Below are 19,562 nucleotides of genomic sequence, written 5' to 3' on the forward strand. Positions count from 1 at the left end.
GTGAATAAGCTGCCGGTATTTGAAATATTGAATATGAACTCGTTTGGGAATATGTTTGAGATCATGAATATGAGTCAGGTGGACGCGTGCTCTGCTCAAATCGAACCCTGCCGAGTTTCAAAATCGAACAAAATATGCTTTATTTCGTTTTTCTGTAATTGTTCCTAAAATATAAAACATCGAAATATTCAATTTAGGTTTTTTTTGCTATTTGCTGGATATATAAGTCGTAAAAAACGACTGGCCAAACATTTACGCATGTTTAAAAGAAGGATGCTTAATGTGCTCATTTTATTTCATGCTCATTTTAATTGATCGACATCTCGAGTAAACCTAGGAAACTAGTATCGAGCAAAATCGTAATGTCATCGTGTATAAAGTTGCATCGAACTAGTTTGAAATTCTTCTTGCCGTTGTTGCTTCCGTCTTGCTCCACTGGGATTAATGTTCAGTAACATTATCGATTTAACCACACGGACGCCGTTGGATGGAAACGAGATTTAAACTAAACCGAGCTGGATACATTGCGACACTGATTGAACTTTATTGAGCTGAATAATGGCGCTATTGATTCCGTAGAGCCGCTTTACAGCCAAAATGCGTTTCCTAATTGATTTTACACGAACAACACTGATTTTCCTGTTCATTAATGTGAAGCCGCTGTGAAACAATCCGTACTGATACCGTAAACGGGACTGGTTTTGGCGCCATAGCAATTCACAGTACCTTGATGATTGATATTAATAATGAATGGCGCGCTTAATGATGGAGTAACAAAAACGTCTTAAGACTCTGTGCTGTTTCAGACTCAGAGGACCTACAGTGTTTTGAAGGAGAGCGGCAGAGCTCCGGCAACCCTGGGACGAAACCGAGCCAATTCCTCCGTCAACTCTTTAAAGGCTTTTCAGAGTAGAACCTCGGAGAACCAAAGAGGAAACAATGACGTTTCCAAAAAGGTACATTCTTCTTCAGTATTAATACGCATTTGGAGAAGAGCGAGAACCAGTGTACTTTCAGTATCATTCGCTATCATTCGAGATGTTTGTCTTGTTTTTTAACGCCAATATCTCCATGCGTGCACACAATAAGTGCATTTTAACCAAAACGAGGGCCGATGAGAGTTCATGGGTTAGGATCATTTGGAGCAGATGCCATCTCTTCTCTTTTCCGTGCCTCAACGGGGCTCGTTTTAGCTATTCCCCCCCCTAATTAAATCCGGATCCGTGGCTGAGGGAACGCTTCCCAAACCAATTAGCTGTAATGGCAGCAGATTGTCGGGTGAATCATCTCCTTTGCTCATCTGCCCCTCTCCGACGCCCCGTGGCTCCGCAGCAGACGGAGAGAGGCGAGGAACACACACCGACTGAGCATCTGATGCCGCAGCTGCCTCACAACGATCTCAGTCAACACACGCGCAAACACACCTTTATCATAGTCCCAGAAGACGTGAAGGGGAGAAACAAGTGAGAGTTTAGAATTAACATCGATTATTTGATCTTCAGAGACTTTGGGCAAAAAGTTTGCCCTGAGATCTGGCGAACTCTGGCATTATTATTATTATTATTTTTTATAATGTCTATTTTACTCTCATTACACTCTATGTATTCTAAACTAACTCTGTGTGTGTACTGTTTATATTTATTAAATATATATATATATATATATATATATATATATATATATATATATATATATATATATATATTTATAAATATAAATACACATGCACTGATACAGTATATATTTTTCAAATATTTACATATATTTAAATATATATATTTATCTAATTTATATACAAATATTCTTCTTTTCATATATATATATATATATATATATATATATATATATATATATATATATATATATATATATATATATATATATATATTGTAAACAAAAATGCAATTTGGATGCAATTGTTTGTTTGACAGCACCAATTATATATATTATAAATATATATTTTTGAATTAAAAAGCAATTTATAAATATTTATAAATAAAAATATTTAAAATTTAGAAACTATATTTTTACTATAATGTGTGTCCTTCCTGACTAAAAATATAAAATTCTTAAAAAACATATCTTAATTGCTTCAAACTTTTGAATCTATGTGTCACCATATCATACAATCATAAACTATAATATTATACAATTGTATCATAAAATAATAATATATTGTTTATTCACATCCAATGTATTTATTTATTTATATTTAGCTAATATATTATATTTAATTATAATACTTACTTAATCTAGCATTAACATTTTCTTGATCAATTAAAATGTGAAAAGTAAAGCATTTATTTCAAATAGAAATATTTTGTAACATTAAACGTCTGTCATTTTCAGCTGAATAAATATATTGATTTCTTTCGCAAAAATATGACTGACCCCAAACTTTTAAACAGTTGCACATCGCATTTCAAATAAGTATGGATGTAGAGGAAATGCTGTTTTTCTACAGCCGGATTCCCAGGGGAAATGTGCTCAGACTGAAAGCGCGTCTGGACTCGAGCCTCAGGTGAACACAGAGGGACAGGTCAGTTCAGTCGCATGTTAAAATGATAAATAAAAACGCTTTTTTTCCCCTAAACGTCTTCTTATCGTCTCAGATGTATGCCGATTCGAGATCGTACATCATTATTGAAATTGCTGTGGAAAAGCCACTGTCTCCGAAGAGGCCGACGGAGGAGCTGGCCAAACGGTGACGCCAAAGGCTTTCATTCAGATTCAAAGCGCCGTGTTGTCCTCAAACGCTCTGCCTCACGGGAACCCCTTCTGTCTCATACAGGGTGATGGAGCTGGTTCCTCCCAGACCTCCACTGCCTCGGCGGCCAGCGGGAGCAGAAAGAGTAAAAACAACATTTGTTCTTGTTTTTTCGACGCTTCTGCCATTTATTTGTGATCTGTGGGAAACTTTAAACGGAATGACCGGAGCGTACTGTGAAGTGCCTTGGTCACGCTGTGTTATAAATGAGAATAATGGGAATCTAAAGGTGAGTGGTAATGAATGTGCTTGATGCGATCAGGCGGTGCAGGAGTATCGCTCTCAGATAGCGAGCGTGGCGGCTCAGGTGTTGGATCAGTACCAGCAGCTGTTCGGGGCCGTGTTTCTGGCCGGTGGGAAACCTCTGGACCCGGTCCTGCAGGAACGACGCAAAAACCAGCTGCTCGGAGAGCTCAACTACTCTGGGAAGTACTTTGCCTTCAAGGAACAGATGAAGGTAAATTTCAGTAATGTTAAAAGCGTTTAAAGTCCATTTGGAGGTTAATTGGCACGAAACAGTCAAAATTGCACTTTTCGTAATTCCTTTCCCACCTATATAATAAAGCAGGCTCTTTTCAGTGTTATTTTAGCATTATTTCTATACTATTAGGGAATGTGTGTTTTTAGTTTTACTTCAATTTATTTACTTTCAGTCCATTTTCGGGTTTTTTTTCGTTTTTATTTCCAATTTAATGTCATTTTAGCATCTTGTTTTTTTTTTTTTTTTTATTTCACCGCCAATGAGACATTTCTAGTTTCTAATTTTATTACGTTTCATTGAATTGTTTTAATGAAATTGTATTATATTTCTAATACCTGTATTTTAGTTTAAACCATCTACTTTCATTTAAGACCGTTTCGCTTCTTCTACGCGTAGACGACCTTTGAAGCGTAAAAAGCGTTTGTTTTTTTTTTTTATCAAAAATATCACTGTTTTAGGCATTTTGTCACATCTTTTTTGTTATATTTCTGTGTAATTCAGTTTTCATAATTTTAATACTTTACATTTTGATTTATTTTAGTGAGATGCCGAGGCAGCATTTCTAATTTGTAGCGTTTTTTTTTTATATTAGAGTTCTTTAATATTTTTAGTTTTATTTTATATGATTAATTTCAGTTTAAATTGTCAACGGCACTGGCCGTTTTTGGAGTTCTGCGTGTTCTGATACAGACTGAGCTCCTGATGTTGTGTGCGGCAGTACTCTGTGGTGCGGATCGTCAGAGAGAAGATGTTGAGGACCGAGGCGTTCTCAGACCCCGAGCAGCTGCAAGCGTTCCTGAGTCAGCTGTATGTGTTCCTGGTGGACGAGATGCATGCTGCTCTTAATAAGGTAATGCCTCAAAAAAAAATCGTTGCTGTTATTTGTTAGGGGAACCGTCGCCGTTACTCACCTTGAGGCTTATTGATCTGAACCTTTAGCCTTTATTATTAAGCCCTGGTGCTTCTTTAGTATCTGTGCTGTTCATGCACTGATGCAGACCCTGTCGGTGGACTCTCGTGATGCTCATCAGAAGCCTGTGCTGAGCTGTGCTCAACTCAAACACTTCGCCAGAGAGGCCGAGCTCGACGCAGACTACCAGCTGGCGGCACGCTACTATCAGGAGGTGAGATACAACTGTTTGAAAATCTGGAATCTGAGGGCGCAAAAAAATCTAAATATTGAGAAAATCGTCTTTAAAGTAGTTTTTTTTTATGTATTTACTATCATACTAGATTCCCTCTCTACACACCAAAATATACACTGCCTGCTTTTCACAGCAGTTTCGAATACAGTGTAGTTTTTACCCATGAATCAAAATTTATATTTACACAAATATTTTATTTTGTGCATACTTTAATGAGAACAACAACCATAATGGGGAGTACAAAATAACGAAAGATGTACAAAAACCCCTCAAAGGTCCCTGGATGTTAATGTAATGTAAATTGCAAAAAAAAAAAAATATATATGTAGGATGTAATTATAGCGTCTCATGCGTATACAGTGAATAGAAATGGCATGCTCTGATGACGGTGTGCTGTTTCAAACTCATGGTTTGTGACTCGCCCGTGTAGTGTTTGATTCGGGAGCGCAGCGAGCCGTCCCACTGGTGTGATTATGGAGCGTTTCACATGCTGACCGCCGACCACCTGAAGGCCGAGGAGTGCTTTCAACAGGCCTTGTCCATCGAGCAGACGCACGCACCGAGGTCAGCAGACACGCGTGACTCAGACTGCGTTTCTAAAGGAGGGCTTTGACTCACTCGTTTCTCGTGTCCGGTGCAGTTTGCTCATGTGCGGCGTGCTGTCGGAGATGAACGGACGCTATGAGGACGCCGAGACCTTCTTTGAGAGGGCCACGCGTGTGGAGCCCAACAACGTGGTGGCCTGGGCTTTGTTTGGTGAGGATAGATTACGCGGTGCGTGTTTGTACAATAATGCTGGGCAGAATGACGGAAATGTGTGTCAAACTGCTCTCAGGTATATTCTGCCAGACTCGGGAGAAGCTCATAGAGGCGGAAATGGCTTTTCGGGAAGCCGGTAAGCGGCTTATTTCGATCCATCAGAACAAGTTACCGTCTAGGCCGGAAAGGACTTCAGAGTCTGGTCGGAAGAAGGAGCAGAAAGACGAGAGCGGCGAGACTCCAGCTGGGAACACGGAGGAGACAGGTGACCGCCTCGTGTCCGTCCTCTCTGTGTCAAAAGCTTTTTTTATTCATAGCTGATCCGGGGTCGTTCGTTTAAAGGTGGGCGTGCGGACGAAGCCAATGCTGTACGTGAAGAAAACCCGCCACAGAGCAGCCAGGAGAGCGAACAGGAAGTACAGCAGATAATTCCCCCAACCACTATCTACATGGAGACCGCGTGGTTTCTCCTGCAGAACTACGCAGTACAGGTCACGACAGTAGATCACTTTTACAGTAAAGGAGACGTCTGTTTTCACATGAAGCGTATTTAGAAGGTTTCCTGCGCCATGACAGTCATCCTTTATTAAAATAGCACACGCAACCTCTCTCTCTGACACTCAGGCTGCTTTTGCTGCTGTTCCTTTAAGACTTCTTTATGTAAATTATTTACGGTTTTTCCGAAAATTAATCAGTGTTCGCTTCCATTCAAGTTTTTTGTCTGAAAGGCAAAATAAAAAATTCTCATCAAGGCTTAATTGGACCAAAAATACAGTAAAAACATAATATTGTGAACTATTATTTTTATTTAAAACAACAGTTTTCTATTTAAATATATTGTAGAATGTAATGTATTCCTGTGACGCAAGGCTGAACTTATTTTCTACGTTTATATATTCTCTAGGTTATGATTGTTTACTTGTGTAATTCAGGATTGAGTTGCAGAATGTGGCTGTTGATACGATTATGGACAAAAATATTGGCACCCTTGGTAAATATGATCTAAGAAGGCTGCGAAAATTGCTAGGGCTAATTCTTTTTTTTTAATTTATTTTTTTATTCACAAAAATCTAACCTTTCACTGGATAATAAGTATTTAAAATGGTGGGAAATATTATTATGAAATAAAGGTTTTTTTTTTTCTCAAATACATGTTAGATGCAATTATAGGCACGCCAAGAAATTAAAATATTTCTGAATATATTCCCATTCATATTCACAGTTTGGAGCACTCCAGGGTGATTATCCAGCCAAATTTTTCAGTTTCACAGAAATATGAAGAAAATGGATGGAAAACAAAGCCCAAATTCCCTTAATCATCCATCACAATGAGGAAAAAAACCAATGTATTTTTCTTATCTGCGGCAAAAGATAACTGAGCTTCACAAATGAGTGAAATGGCTTTAAGAAGAGAGTCGTTAAAATTAGCGTGCTGTTAATTGTGGCCAACGAAAGGTTATCTTTTTGGGCATTAAAAGATTAACAAAGCAGATTCATTTTCATAGCCTTCTTTGTTCATATTTACCAAGGGTGCCAATACTTTTGACCATGACTGTATTTTAATGATAGGTTCCGTATTCCTTGCGGTTTTTCTGCATAGCATTTCGAACTCTAACATATCAAACAAGCTGAAGATGTTAATCCTGAAGTAAAGGCTGAATGGTGTTGTGTGCTCAGATGGCCCAGCGTGCCCTGGCTCTAGAGCTGCTGTCTCCCGACAGAGGCACGGTCAGCTCGTATCATCTCGCTCTGGCCAAACTCCACCTGCTGAGAGGAGATCACGACAGCGCTGAGGCCAGCCTGAAGGAGGCGCTGGCCGACGACTTCCAGGTCGGTGTCTTTCCGTTTCCTTTCTTTTGAGACGCGCTTCAAGCGACTTATTTCTCCTGTGATCCGTCCCTCACAGGATCCGGACACGTGGGCCCTGTGGGGTCACCTGCATCACGAGAAGGGCGATTCCGCTCAGGCCCAGAGCTGCTACGAACGGACTCTGGATTCAGTGCTGGACGCCTCGGACACACACTCTGTCTACCTTCGCTTGGGCTCCATCTATCTGCAGAAAGGAGAAGTGAGTATAGATCGATGTAGCTGCTTTTGGGTGTCTTTGGTTTCGATAAGGCAGCTTTGGCGTGTGCTTCACTCCCTCTGTAGCACGAAAAAGCCAAAGCTGTGTTCCTGCGGGCCTGCAAACGCTCTCCGTCGTGCCTGACTTGGCTAAGGCTGGGAATCGCCTGCTATAGAGTGAGTACAAGCCCATAACGCGTTTAGAAAAGCTGGACATCTGCGGCTTTGCTGGAATAGATGGAAGGGCTTTGCTGGAATAGAAGGAGAGTTTGTGATTGGAAGAAGTCAAAATTGAGCCAGTAGTGTTCATCTTGAAATATCGCTAACAGCATAAAAGTTAAAGTTAAAGGAAAATGACTGCCTATTTTACTCAACCTGAAGCCATCCTAGGTGTGTATGACTTTATGGTTTTTTAAAGGAAAATGACTGCCTATAAACCTGAAGTATCTTGTGTATGATGGTTTTTTTATAAATGTATCTTGGCTCGTCCAAGCTTGGTAATGCACGTAGATAGCGGCCATTATTTTGAAGCTCCGTGAATGGGATACACTACCCTATAAAATGGTCACTATCCACTCGCTTAACCAAGCTTTGGAAGAGCCGGGATCATTTGTTTTCGAACTCTTGACTGCGTTCGTCCGAAAGAAGAAAGTCGTATACACCTAGGGCGGCAAAATATGCCGTCATGATCATTTTTAGCCGAACCATTCCTTTGATCTCACGTTCACTTCATAAAAACCGGCACATGTGAGGCACGACCTGAAGGTGGAGGTTTTTACAAATACACATAAAGGCCTTTTTCTTGCTAATGAACTTTGAATGAGACAACTGAAGGTGCGTGATCATTCAGAGTAATTTGCGTATCCACATATGATACAGTAGGCTAGGCTTTAGTGTTGTTTAAATGTGCTGTCGAACAGCTGGAGGAGCTGACTGAGGCCGAAGAGGCGCTGACTGAAGCCAACGCTCTGAATAACAGGAACCCAGAGGTGTGGGGTTACCTGTCTCTGGTCTGTTTACAGGTGAGTGACCGACTTTCCTTTCGTTCGTCCCCTCCCGCCAATCACTCTCCCTCCCTGTCATTCAGATCCCACTGACCTCCACGTTATGTCCAAAATATATAACGGAGGTCAACGGGAAACACGCGTTCTTTCAACATTATAACAGAGGCGATATTTTGACCGTAGTTTTGATTTTAAGTTGCTTTGTGCTTTCAGACCGGCAGGAAGCTAGAGGCGGAGCAGTCGTTTAAATATGCCGTAAAGGTTTGTACCGTTCAACGTCGAAGCGCATGAGGTGCCTGTGGTATCTGATTTCATTTTGACCTCTTAAAAGTTTGGTTTTACAGATGAATTTACAAGAGGAGACGCTTCTAGAAGAGATTCACAAACTGCAGTCACGTGTTGGGTTTGGAAACCCTTCCTTCTGATCCGTCTTATCCACATCAATGCCGTCTTGAACTATCGTTTAATCCCAATGATAAAAAAGGTGTAAATAAAATAATAAATCAAATATTATTTAAACCATAAGTCTTTTTTGTTTGTTTTTTGGCCTTGGTGAAAATGGCTTTGCGTTTAAGGTTTACACCGAGGATTAATATTAAAATCAATAACACATCACTGATTTTAAATAGAGATCTGATAGAGATATCACAATCAATCGTAAGTTTTTTACATTAGGTTCTAAAAATGTACACAAGCCACAATGACAATGATAAAGGTTGAGAAATTAATATAGATATGTTCATGTCCTTTCCATGAAATCGTTCTACACGCACTGAAAACTCAAAGGGGCTGCTAAATGCGCTGAACTGTAAACTAGCAGTGCACTGTTTGTATCGTCCACCGATGAGTGACCCGGATTTATTTCTCATTATTTAGTAAATAAATGTAAAAAAAAAAAATACAAAAAATGCAGAGTAACTGTTTATTTTCAGAGATAATATCTGAGCCTAACTAGATAAATTAAATATAAATAAAAAAATAAAATAAATAAAGATACCTGTAATTTTTTAAAGTTTATATTTAATGTTTCAGATTTTACATTATATATATATATATATATATATATATATATATATATATATATATATATATATATATATATATATATATATATTTTTTTTTTTTTTTTGTTCTTTTTTTCTTTTATTACATTATTTATTTCATTTATTTATGCAAAATATAAAAGCAGAATTGTGACTTTTTCCCTCATAATTTCGAGTTAACTTACCACAATTAATTTTTTTTTGCCCCATAATAATAATATTTATAGGTAATTTGCACTTTTCATCTCAGTTGTTTTTTACACCTCTCAATTATGGAAAAAACGCCCAGATATAAATATATTTTTGGAGAACAAAAACGTAATTACGAAAAATAAATGATGGCATAAAAACCCCCCGCGATTATTTTTACTGCTGATTTCAACTTGAATTTATCGGTCGCTGCGCCTTTAAGAGTCAGCGCCGACAGACACGTGGTTTCATCCGGCAGCTTCCTGCTTTGAGTTCGTAACGGAGAGCCAGATCTCCGCGGACAAAAGCAACGAGAATCCGGCCGACTCTCGCTTCCGCAACCCGTTACCAGTCTGTCGTCGTTCCTGCAGCGTTATCAGTGACCGTAAGTACTGCATTCAGGTCTCGGCGCTAGCTCGTTTGAACAACGGCGGCGGGTTGTTTCGGTGCGCTCGCGCTCGTGAACGGACGCCGGTCACGGGACAGCGAGGCTAGGCGGCGTTTTCTCTGGCAAACACCAGAAGGCTCGTGACTGCTCTTTTGTTGGGACTGCTCGCATCTGTGTTTTCATTTTCCCTGCAAACAAACGCCGTTGAACAGCCTCTCTCTCTGTCTCTCTCTGTCTCTCTCTCTCTCTCTCTCTCTCTCTCTCTCTCTCTCTCTCTCTCTCTCTCTCTCTCTCTCTCTCTCTCTCTCTCTCTCTCTCTCTCTCTCTCTCTCTCTCTCTCTCTCTCTCTCTCTCTCTCTCTCTCTCTCTCTCTCTCTCTCTCTCTCTCTCTCTCTCTCTCTCTCTCTCTGTGTGTGTGTGGGGTCGTCTCTAACAATCATCTGTATCAGTTAGTCACTGGCTGAGGTGGAGGTAAGAGGCTCTGTTTACGTTGCTCTGAATTATGTTTAGTTCACAAACTAAATATATGCTGTGTGTGTGTATTTATATACGAGTAATAAAAATACACAGCGCACGTGCATGTATTATGTGAACAAAAACGCTTATTTGTATACTTTGTAATAATACAAATGTGGGCTGAAACCACAAATACAAAATATTAAGAAATATTACATTTTTATTAGATCGTTAAGTTTGGTTTCTATTTTTTTTTTTAATTTGAAGTACTAAACTAATTTCAACTGAAACAACGCATATTGTTTTATTAAAGTGTTAAATGTAACTGTAAAATTCTCTAAATGTAACTAAAATTACAATGAAAACAGGAAATACAAAAAAGTAAAAGTGGTCATAATACTATATTAATAACATAAAAAAAATTGTGTAAATATTTTACTATAATTTTGTACTATTATAATATATGTATATATTTTTTTAATTAGTTTCTCTTTATTATTTTAATTATAAAAGTAAACAAATTTGTATTTTGTTTTAATTTAGTTTAAGGTAAAATAATTGTTTTTCTTATTGTATTATTTTATTTGGTTTCTTTTAAATGTCTATGTAGCTTTTATAATAATAATAATAATAATAATGTATGTATATGTGTGTGTATATAAAACTATATAAAAAATGCCACCCTGACAAATAACCTATTAAAAAAATAAAATATAAATATATAATGTTATTTATTTATTTTTAACACAGTTTTTCATCAAATATTTCTGTTTTACTTTATTTCAGCTAAACTAAAAGAAAGAAATGGGTCAGGTTTGTGTTGATTGTGAAATCTTGATGTGCACAAACTTTGGAGGCTTTAAATCAGTCCGGAGCTGCTCGTATCACATTTCCATAAGAACATTGAAAACGTGAAGAGATGGTCTTCCTTCAGCTCTAACAGATCAGATTAGAGAGTAGCTTTTACCTAATGAGAAATACGAATGACCTTTCTAGTGTGCGTTACGCTGATTGAGCTGAGCTGAAATTTACCTGGATGGATGGATGGATAGACAGATGGATGGATGGATAGACAGATGGATGGATGGATAGACAGAAGATGGATGGATGGATAGACGGATGGATAGACGGATGGATGGACGGATGGATGGATGGATGGATGGATGGATGGATGGATAGACAGATAGATGGATGGTTGGATGGATGGATAGACGAATTAATGATTGATGGATAGATGGGTAGACAGATGACTGAATGATAGATAGACAGACAGACAGACAGACAGGATGAATGATAGATGGATGGATAGATGAGTAGACGAATTAATGATTGATGGATAGATGGGTAGACACACGACTGAATGAGATAGATAGATAGACGGACGAATGGTAGATTGATAGATAGACAGACAGATAGATAGATAGCAATAATGTACAGTACGTGGAAATTAACTTAAACCACAAGAACACATTGCACCAAATACATTGCTCCTTTTATCAGCGCTGCCTCTGAAGCCCGTTTTATCCTGTGAAGTCATTGCCGGATGTAAGGCAGCTCTGTGTGTGTGTGTGTGTGTGTGTGTGTGTGTGTGTGTGTGTGTGTGTGTGTGTAGTGAGAGGTCAGGGATGAGCGCTGCGAGGACAGAAGATGCCGTCGACGGGAAGAGCGCCGCTAACGGAGGAGGACCGGTGCGTCCGGAGGGAGGCGTCACCATCCTCAGGTGCAACACACACACACACACACACACACACACACACACACACACTGTACTGAAGTGAGAGCGACCCTGACTGTCATCTGATCCCCGCAGGCCTACGGATCTCTCAGAGATGCTGGCGGCGGGAACCAAAGACGTTCACGAGAAGGCCGAAAACACGGAGTTCGTCAAAGACTTTCTGAGAGGACGCATCCGCAAAGAGCTCTTTAAGGTACCTGGAGCTTCACGTTTCAGGTTCATGATGTTCTCAAAACAGGATATTCAGACGCGAATAATGTGCCAAATTTATCACTTTAGCATATTAAACGTTGGGTGTTTGTTTTTTGTCCGGAAAATGCCTTATCCTTATTAGGATAGACTTGGTTTAGTTTGCATCCGCATTCCCAGGATTATTATTTTTGACTAAAATTATTATTTTTAATACTAAAAATTAGTGGTATTTTATTGTGTGCATGTATGCAAACACATGCATGTGTATATTTAAGGAAAATATTTAGCTTATGTATTCAGTTTATTAATTTATAATGTAAGAATATACACGGTACACATACATGCATTGTGGAAACAAACTTTTATTTTGTATATTTTGTAATAATGTAAATGTGAACTAAAGTAATAAATAAAAAATACACTATTTTTATTATATCATTTAGTTGCCAAGACAGTTTCTCACTTTTTTTTTTTTTACTGAAGTAATTGCAACTGAATCAAAACACATTTTTCTTTTTATTAAAATGTTAAATGTAAACGTTTTCCAGTAAAATTCTCAAATTATAACTGAGCTTGTCACAATACCATATTAATAACATAAAAATTAAAAAATACTAGTATAAATAGTGCTTCACATATTTTACTAATATTTATGTACTATTATAATATTTAATTTTTTTTAATTAGCTTCTATTTTGTTATTTTAATTATAAAAGTAAACTTTGTCTCTCTCTCTCTCTCTCTCTCTCTCTCTCTCTCTCTCTCTGTCTCTCTCTCTCTCTCTCTCTCTCTCTCTCTCTCTCTCTCTCTCTCTCTCTCTCTCTCTCTCTCTCTCTCTCTCTCTCTCTCTCTCTCTCTCTCTCTCTCTCTCTCTCTCTCTCTCTCTCTCTCTCTCTCTCTCTCTCTCTCTCTCTCTCTCTCTCTCTCTCTCTCTCTCTCTCTCTCTCTCTCTCTCTCTCTCTCTCTCTCTCTCTCTCTCTCTCTCTCTCTCTCTCTGTCTCTCTCTCTCTCTGTCTCTCTCTCTCTCTCTCTCTCTCTCTCTCTCTCTCTCTCTCTCTCTCTCTCTCTCTCTCTCTCTCTCTCTCTCTCTCTCTCTCTCTCTCTCTCTCTCTCTCTCTCTCTCTCTCTCTCTCTCTCTGTCTCTCTCTCTGTCTCTCTGTCTCTCTCTCTCTCTCTCTCTCTCTCTCTCTCTGTCTCTCTCTCTGTCTCTCTCTCTCTCTCTCTCTCTCTCTCTCTCTCTCTCTCTCTCTCTCTCTCTCTCTCTCTCTCTCTCTCTCTCTCTCTCTGTCTCTCTCTCTCTCTCTCTCTCTCTGTCTCTCTCTCTCTCTCTCTCTGTCTGTCTGTCTGTCTCTCTCTCTCTCTCTCTCTCTCTGTCTGTCTGTCTGTCTGTCTGTCTCTCTCTCTCTCTCTCTCTCTCTCTCTCTCTCTCTCTCTGTCTCTCTCTCTCTCTCTCTCTCTCTGTCTGTCTCTCTGTCTCTCTCTCTCTCTCTCTCTCTCTCTCTCTCTCTCTCTCTCTGTCTCTCTCTCTCTCTCTCTCTCTCTCTCTCTCTCTCTCTCTGTCTCTCTCTGTCTCTCTCTCTCTCTCTCTCTCTCTCTCTCTCTCTCTCTCTCTCTCTCTCTCTCTCTCTCTCTCTCTCTGTCTCTCTCTCTGTCTCTCTCTCTGTCTCTCTCTCTCTGTGTCTCTCTCTCTGTGTCTCTCTCTCTCTCTCTCTCTCTCTCTCTCTCTCTCTCTCTCTCTCTCTCTCTCTCTCTCTCTCTCTCTCTCTCTCTCTGTGTCTCTGTCTCTCTCTCTCTGTCTCTGTCTCTCTCTCTGTGTCTCTCTCTCTCTCTCTCACATATATGTATATATGTATTTTTTTTTTTATTTTTGTTTTTTTTCTTCTTCAGATATTTCCATTTGACTTTATTTCAGCTAAACTAAGAGAAAGAAGTGGGTCTAGTTTGGGATGACTGTAATACCTTGCTGTGTGTTTGTTCAGCTCGGTCACGTGGCTCTGTACTTCACGTACTCCGCCATGGAGGAGGAGCTGGAGAGAAACAAGGATCACCCCGACCTGGCGGCGCTCTACTTCCCTCACGAGCTGCACCGGCGGGACGCTCTGGCTCGGGACCTGCAGTACTTCTACGGCGAGGACTGGCAGGACCAGACGGGCCCGTCTCCGGCCACCCGGCGCTACGTGGAGCGCATCCGGCAGATCGGCCGCGAGCAGCCCGCGCTTCTGGTGGCTCACGCTTACACCCGCTACATGGGAGACCTGTCGGGCGGCCAGGTGCTCAGGAAGGTGGCCCAGCGCGCCATGAAGCTGCCGGCCACAGGAGAGGGCCTGAGCTTCTACCAGTTCGACGGCATCCACAGCGCCAAGGCCTTCAAGCAGCTGTACCGCAGCCGGATGAACGAGCTGGAGCTGGACTCGCACACCAAGCAGAAGATCGTGGAGGAAGCCGTCCTGGCCTTCCACTTCAACATGGAGGTGAGTGGAGCGCTTCCTGTGGGATGCTCAAGATGCACTAAAACACAGTTTGGTTCAGTTTAGTTGTTAGGGTCATTTAGTTTATGATCGTGCTCCTAGGAGAGCCCAAAAAAACATTTAATGGATGCAAATAAATAGTTGTTTATTAATAATGTGTATAAATAATTTCATTGTTACAATGTATTGGTAATGTTTTTATCAAAATGCTCGCTTTTAGGTTTCTGTTAAATGGATAATACGAAAATATAGAAAATTATATAAAATAAGAAAATATTTAATAGATTTAGAATGTTAATTTCAAATTAATAGACACATGCTAATTAATTTATTTTAGTTTTCGTATTTTTATGAGCAATCTCGTTTAAGATTTTTACTTTTTTTTTATTTTGAAAATAAATGGGCATATATTAATGTACTTGTAAAAGTAAGTATTTACTTGTATATTTTTAATATTTTAAAAAAAATAATTTTGAAGCTATTACTCTTCTGTTTTGAAATTAAATAGACGTACGTATATATTCATAAATAAAAACTTGTATACATGCGTACATTATATTTTTAAATTGTATTGTTTAGGGATGCACCGATACCGATACCGGTATCTGGTATCGGCCTCGATACCACATTTTCTAAAGTACTCGTACTCGTTAAAAGTCCCCCGATACCGGGGACCGATACCACAGTCTGAGAATTGTCTATGTTTGAGCGGCGTGTATGTTAATCACAAGCGCCGAGTGCCCCGCCCCCAGCTCAGAGCGGGTAGAAGGCGAGGCGAAACATGTCAGCCGTGTGGAACTATTTCAAAGTGAATGAAGGCGACAAAACAAAGGCGGACTGCAAATTGTGCTCAGCGAAATTGTCCAGAGGAGGCTCAAAAGGTAGCGCATTTAACAATTATCGAGTACATTGCACTCTCGGAGGTAGAAAATGTGGGATTCCTGCGTCTCCTTCATGTTCTGGAGCCGCCGCTACATGACTGACACGGAGCTGCCTAAACTACACGACTCCGTGAAAAAAAACATATCCACAGCCTACTGCAAACCTCCTCTGCGTTTAGTTTCACCACGGATATTTGGACAAGCAGTGTTAGCCCCGTGTCGCTAATTAGCCTAACCTCTCAGTGGATAGACGAGAGTTTCACGCCGCAACGAGCCATATTACATGCGAAACAATTCCGCGGCTCGCACACCAGCCAGGCTATAGCGCATGTGTTTGAGGAAATGCTCCAGACATGGGGTATACCTAAAACATCAGTACATGTTGTACATGTACATATATTAATTCCTACCTCAGTTGCACTGACTGCCACAGTTCTATGTTGGTGGATGTTGTTAGTTTATTCAAATATTGTGCACTAAATAGCAAAGATGTTTATTAATGCCCCTTGTGTTGTCCAAAGCGGCAGAGTTTACAACAAACTGAAAAAATAATTTTGAGTTGCACTGTCACTGTTTACATTTTGACAATTATTTATTCTGTAATATGTTGCATACAACATGCTTTTCATTTTAAATAAATGTTCTTAATTTCAAACTAGTCCCTTGTTTTTTTGTTAAATTATATGACTAAAGCTGTTACCTGTAAATTTAAATCATGTTTTTATTAAGTACTGCATTATCGGTATCGCGAGTACTGAAATGCAAGTACTGTACTCGTTTTCCAAAAGTGGTATCGGTGCATCCCTAGTATTGTTGATTATGTTATTATCCAAAAAAAACATTTTCATTTTTGAAATCGAAGATAATGCATATATATATATATATATATATATATATTTTTTTTTTTTTTTTTTTTTTTTTTTATTTATTTGCAAATGCAGAAAGATAATTGCGGTTTTAAAAGTAATTACATTTAAAATTTACACTGTACTTAATTTAGTGGTACATTTAACCACATTTTAAAATGATAAATGATTGAGATAAAATGATTTGTTTTTACATTAATTTTTTTCTATTTTCGATAATACATATGTCATTGGATCCATTATAAAAGTTGCACTGTTCTTTTAAGAATTTTTTTTTAATAAGGTAAAATTGTATTCTTTATATTAAGGCGGCTTTGAAGGATAATGATTGATTCAGGATCTGATGTTTGGGGTCATTATATCTTCATTGACTCTGAGACTGAATGAAAGCATTGATCACTCTCTCTGTGTATCAGTCTGATCGTTCGGGCCGTGTTGTTCATATCCCTTCTCTCTCTCCGGTGAGCGTGTAATTAAAGAGGAGGGTTTCATCCGTCAGCAGATGGAGGCTTTGTCCTCGCGGCAGGTCACGGACGAGACGAGCGCTGAAATGAAATGGACAAAACTGGGTCAAAGCGGCGTCTCCTTTAACAAAGTGTCTGATTGTTTTCAGCGAGATGCGATTGAACGCGTTTACGTGACGACCAGCTTTCTCGTGAAACGCTTGTCGTTTCCTCATTGCTCGCTCATTGTTTCCTGTCACCCGTTGCTGTAAACGTGCTCTCGTGTTGCCCGCAGATTTTTGGAGAACTGGAGGAGGTTGGAAAAACCCTTGAGGACGATGTTTTGGACGCCGGTCCTGCTCACGGCGCTCACGGAGAGATGCAAGGAGACGTCAGCCAGTGTCCGTATTATGCGGCCAAGATGGGTAAACATGACCAGATCATTTAATCCATACCTTAATTACACTAATTATTTATTCCTATAGAGGTCTAGGAGTCAATTAAAAAGAGTAGTAATTGATTTGGTTTATTAAAAAATAAAATAGACATATAATTATATATTCAGTTATTTATTGTTTAATATTATTCTTTTGTTTTAATTTTCATAATTGTTTTTTTATTTAAAAAGTGTGTGTGTGTGTGTATGTGTGTATATGTGTGTGTGTGTGTGTGTATGTATATGTGTGTGTATGTGTATATATGTGTGTGTGTGTGTGTGTGTGTGTGTGTATATATGTATATGTGTTTTATTTATTTATTTATTTATTTATTTATTTTTAAATGTATGGAAAATGTAAGGTAATGTAAGGAAAATATCTATATGCTTATTAAAATGTACAGGTGTGTGCATCTATCTCTCTATATCTATCTCTATCCCTTTGTGAACCCGTTTGAGAGACCGTGCATTAAACCGAACAAATTAAACACTATATATTAATTACATTATCTTCTATTTCAGCCGCCAGCGGGGGATCGTCTTACGTCTGTCAGATGGCCGTGACCATGCTTAGAAACCCCTCCGGTCAAGTCCTATTGGCTGCCTGGATCGCCGCTCTCGCCGGATTGGCCGCGTGGTACCTCATGTGATCTCCCGTGAGCCAATGAGAGAAAGGAAACGCTCCAATAACGGACGAGATCAAATGGTTTGCGCCGCTTTAAGGTCTTTGCGGCACCCCGAAGCATTTCCCTCTTAGCGCGTCCCGTTTGCCCCCTCGCTCGCGGGTGAACGTGATTTATTCTCCGTGTATGAACGTAGACTGTTTAAACGCAGGATAGCGTAGGGTTTTTACTGTCGCACCGGTCAGTGTTGATGAAGTCAAAAGAACGGGTCAGCCGTAAATCAAACTTTGAAAATGCCCTCATCCTCGGGCCGCTCGCTCTTCAACGGATTGCTCTGCAGAGAATGGGTGCCGTCAGAATCAGTGCGAACGGCTTCAAAATCCACCAGCGGTTGTTTTTGGACCGTCTTTCTGTTTGATCTTTGCACAAGACGAGAGAAAGCGATGATCTTTATGGCTTTTCAAGTTAAAAAATGATGCATTTGTTTCTTTCCTTTGCGTTTTTATTTCAAGACGTTAACCGACGGACTGTTTTTAGCGGCTGCTTTGACCCTCATTCTGACGGCACCCATTCGCTGCAGGGCATCCGCTGATGAGCGAGTGATGCATTTCTCCAAATCGATTCTGATCTGTATCTTTTATAGCCGAACGGTGAGTAAATTTTCAGTTCGGGTCCACTCGTTTAAGGCTGGAGAAGAGCTTTTATATATACAGCATTCACTCAGACGAGCAGTACTTCCGCTGAGAGTTCAGAACGTAAAAGACGGAGGGGCTCGCGCATTTTAAAGTCGTTTTTTGTGTTCTTGCGCTACGGGCTCGGCTTTCAGGGTCGTTCTACGCAGACGGTTTAAGCACAAGATTTTCCGGGTTTTCAATTTGCTTTTCATTTCGACACAATTTCTCCGAATTGTGGGTCAATAAATCACTTTTATTGCATTTTTTTTTTTTTTTTTTTTTTAACAAAAACAAAAAACAACAACAAAAGTTTTAAATTTGCGGTTGCTTTTTTTCGTTTTCAGCGGCGGAAGCGTGTATTTTTCACTGGTGTTCAACCAGAAATGATTTTCCAGCGATAACCAGAGGGCATATGTAACCAATAAGCCAATATTACCTGATCGTTTGAAAGCAGTTAAAACAAGGGAACAATGCTGAATCAGTATACTGTATTTGTACAAACTAGAATATTTTTTTTTCTTAAGGTGATTCATTCAGCTGACTTGGCTGTAGTTAGAATATTAACGCTTGTGTATGCAATAACGGCGCGAAAAGAAAAACGGTTGGCGATTTTTAACGTTTTTTCTTCCCTTTGCCGTTAAGTATTAACACGCTAACATGAGCGGTGTTCACGGGGGCGCTGTGAGGTGACGCGTTTGCAAAGGATTGTGGGGGATTGTGCGTCCGTCCTCCGGAGGCATGCGTTTGCTAACTAATAGTAGGTTTCTCAGAAAGAGAGATGACTTAGATTTAGGTCAGAACTAACACAATCCCACCGTTATACTCTTGAATACTGTTCCTGAAGAGCGTTGCGTGTTAAACCGGACCCTGAACGGTTTTGAGCAGGACTTGGGCTTTTTGAACCAAAGGAATTGTTGCTTTACTAATCGGATCATAAAATAGACCCCC

At 39.6% G+C, this 19,562-nt stretch overlaps 2 protein-coding genes across 3 annotated transcripts in view; both read left to right on the forward strand.

Moving 5' to 3' along the window:
• cfap70 (cilia and flagella associated protein 70) overlaps positions 1-8,726 on the forward strand; it is a 13,157-nt gene extending 4,431 nt beyond the window's left edge. The window contains exons 10-26 of the mRNA XM_043234096.1: positions 807-956; positions 2,465-2,539; positions 2,613-2,704; positions 2,792-2,852; positions 3,030-3,224; positions 3,967-4,098; positions 4,247-4,372; positions 4,824-4,957; positions 5,034-5,149; positions 5,229-5,417; positions 5,495-5,643; positions 6,830-6,982; positions 7,059-7,220; positions 7,304-7,393; positions 8,137-8,238; positions 8,434-8,481; positions 8,565-8,726. Coding sequence (XP_043090031.1) covers positions 807-956; positions 2,465-2,539; positions 2,613-2,704; positions 2,792-2,852; positions 3,030-3,224; positions 3,967-4,098; positions 4,247-4,372; positions 4,824-4,957; positions 5,034-5,149; positions 5,229-5,417; positions 5,495-5,643; positions 6,830-6,982; positions 7,059-7,220; positions 7,304-7,393; positions 8,137-8,238; positions 8,434-8,481; positions 8,565-8,645 — 2,055 coding nt within the window. The 3' untranslated portion in view covers positions 8,646-8,726. The remainder of the gene's footprint in view (positions 1-806; positions 957-2,464; positions 2,540-2,612; positions 2,705-2,791; positions 2,853-3,029; positions 3,225-3,966; positions 4,099-4,246; positions 4,373-4,823; positions 4,958-5,033; positions 5,150-5,228; positions 5,418-5,494; positions 5,644-6,829; positions 6,983-7,058; positions 7,221-7,303; positions 7,394-8,136; positions 8,239-8,433; positions 8,482-8,564) is intronic.
• A 954-nt stretch (positions 8,727-9,680) lies between these two features.
• On the forward strand, positions 9,681-18,894 carry hmox2b (heme oxygenase 2b). 2 transcript variants are annotated; one of them, XM_043234236.1, is made up of 6 exons: positions 9,681-9,837; positions 11,909-12,016; positions 12,107-12,224; positions 14,203-14,694; positions 17,177-17,306; positions 17,840-18,894. In XM_043234236.1, the coding sequence occupies exons 2-6, from the start codon at positions 11,922-11,924 to the stop codon at positions 17,965-17,967; spliced, it is 963 nt and encodes a 320-aa protein (XP_043090171.1). In that variant the 5' UTR covers positions 9,681-9,837; positions 11,909-11,921; the 3' UTR covers positions 17,968-18,894. The 2 variants fall into 2 exon arrangements, with proteins under 2 accessions (XP_043090171.1, XP_043090177.1); XM_043234242.1 differs by lacking the exon at positions 9,681-9,837 and adding an exon at positions 10,290-10,311.
• The last annotated feature ends 668 nt before the right edge of the window (positions 18,895-19,562 follow it).

Source organism: Puntigrus tetrazona, chromosome 3 (genome assembly GCF_018831695.1).
Source record: "Puntigrus tetrazona isolate hp1 chromosome 3, ASM1883169v1, whole genome shotgun sequence".
In the NCBI taxonomy this organism is placed as follows: Eukaryota; Metazoa; Chordata; class Actinopteri; order Cypriniformes; family Cyprinidae; genus Puntigrus; species Puntigrus tetrazona.

What these genes read in the sequence shown, in the direction of transcription:
- hmox2b (XM_043234236.1), top strand. Translation starts at nt 11,922, where the DNA reads ATGAGCGCTGCGAGGACAGAAGATGCCGTCGACGGGAAGAGCGCCGCT. An exon ending in TCCGCAAAGAGCTCTTTAAG is followed by an intron (nt 12,225 to 14,202) that starts GTACCTGGAGCT and finishes GTGTTTGTTCAG; the next exon opens with CTCGGTCACGTGGCTCTGTA. An exon ending in CCTTCCACTTCAACATGGAG is followed by an intron (nt 14,695 to 17,176) that starts GTGAGTGGAGCG and finishes TGTTGCCCGCAG; the next exon opens with ATTTTTGGAGAACTGGAGGA.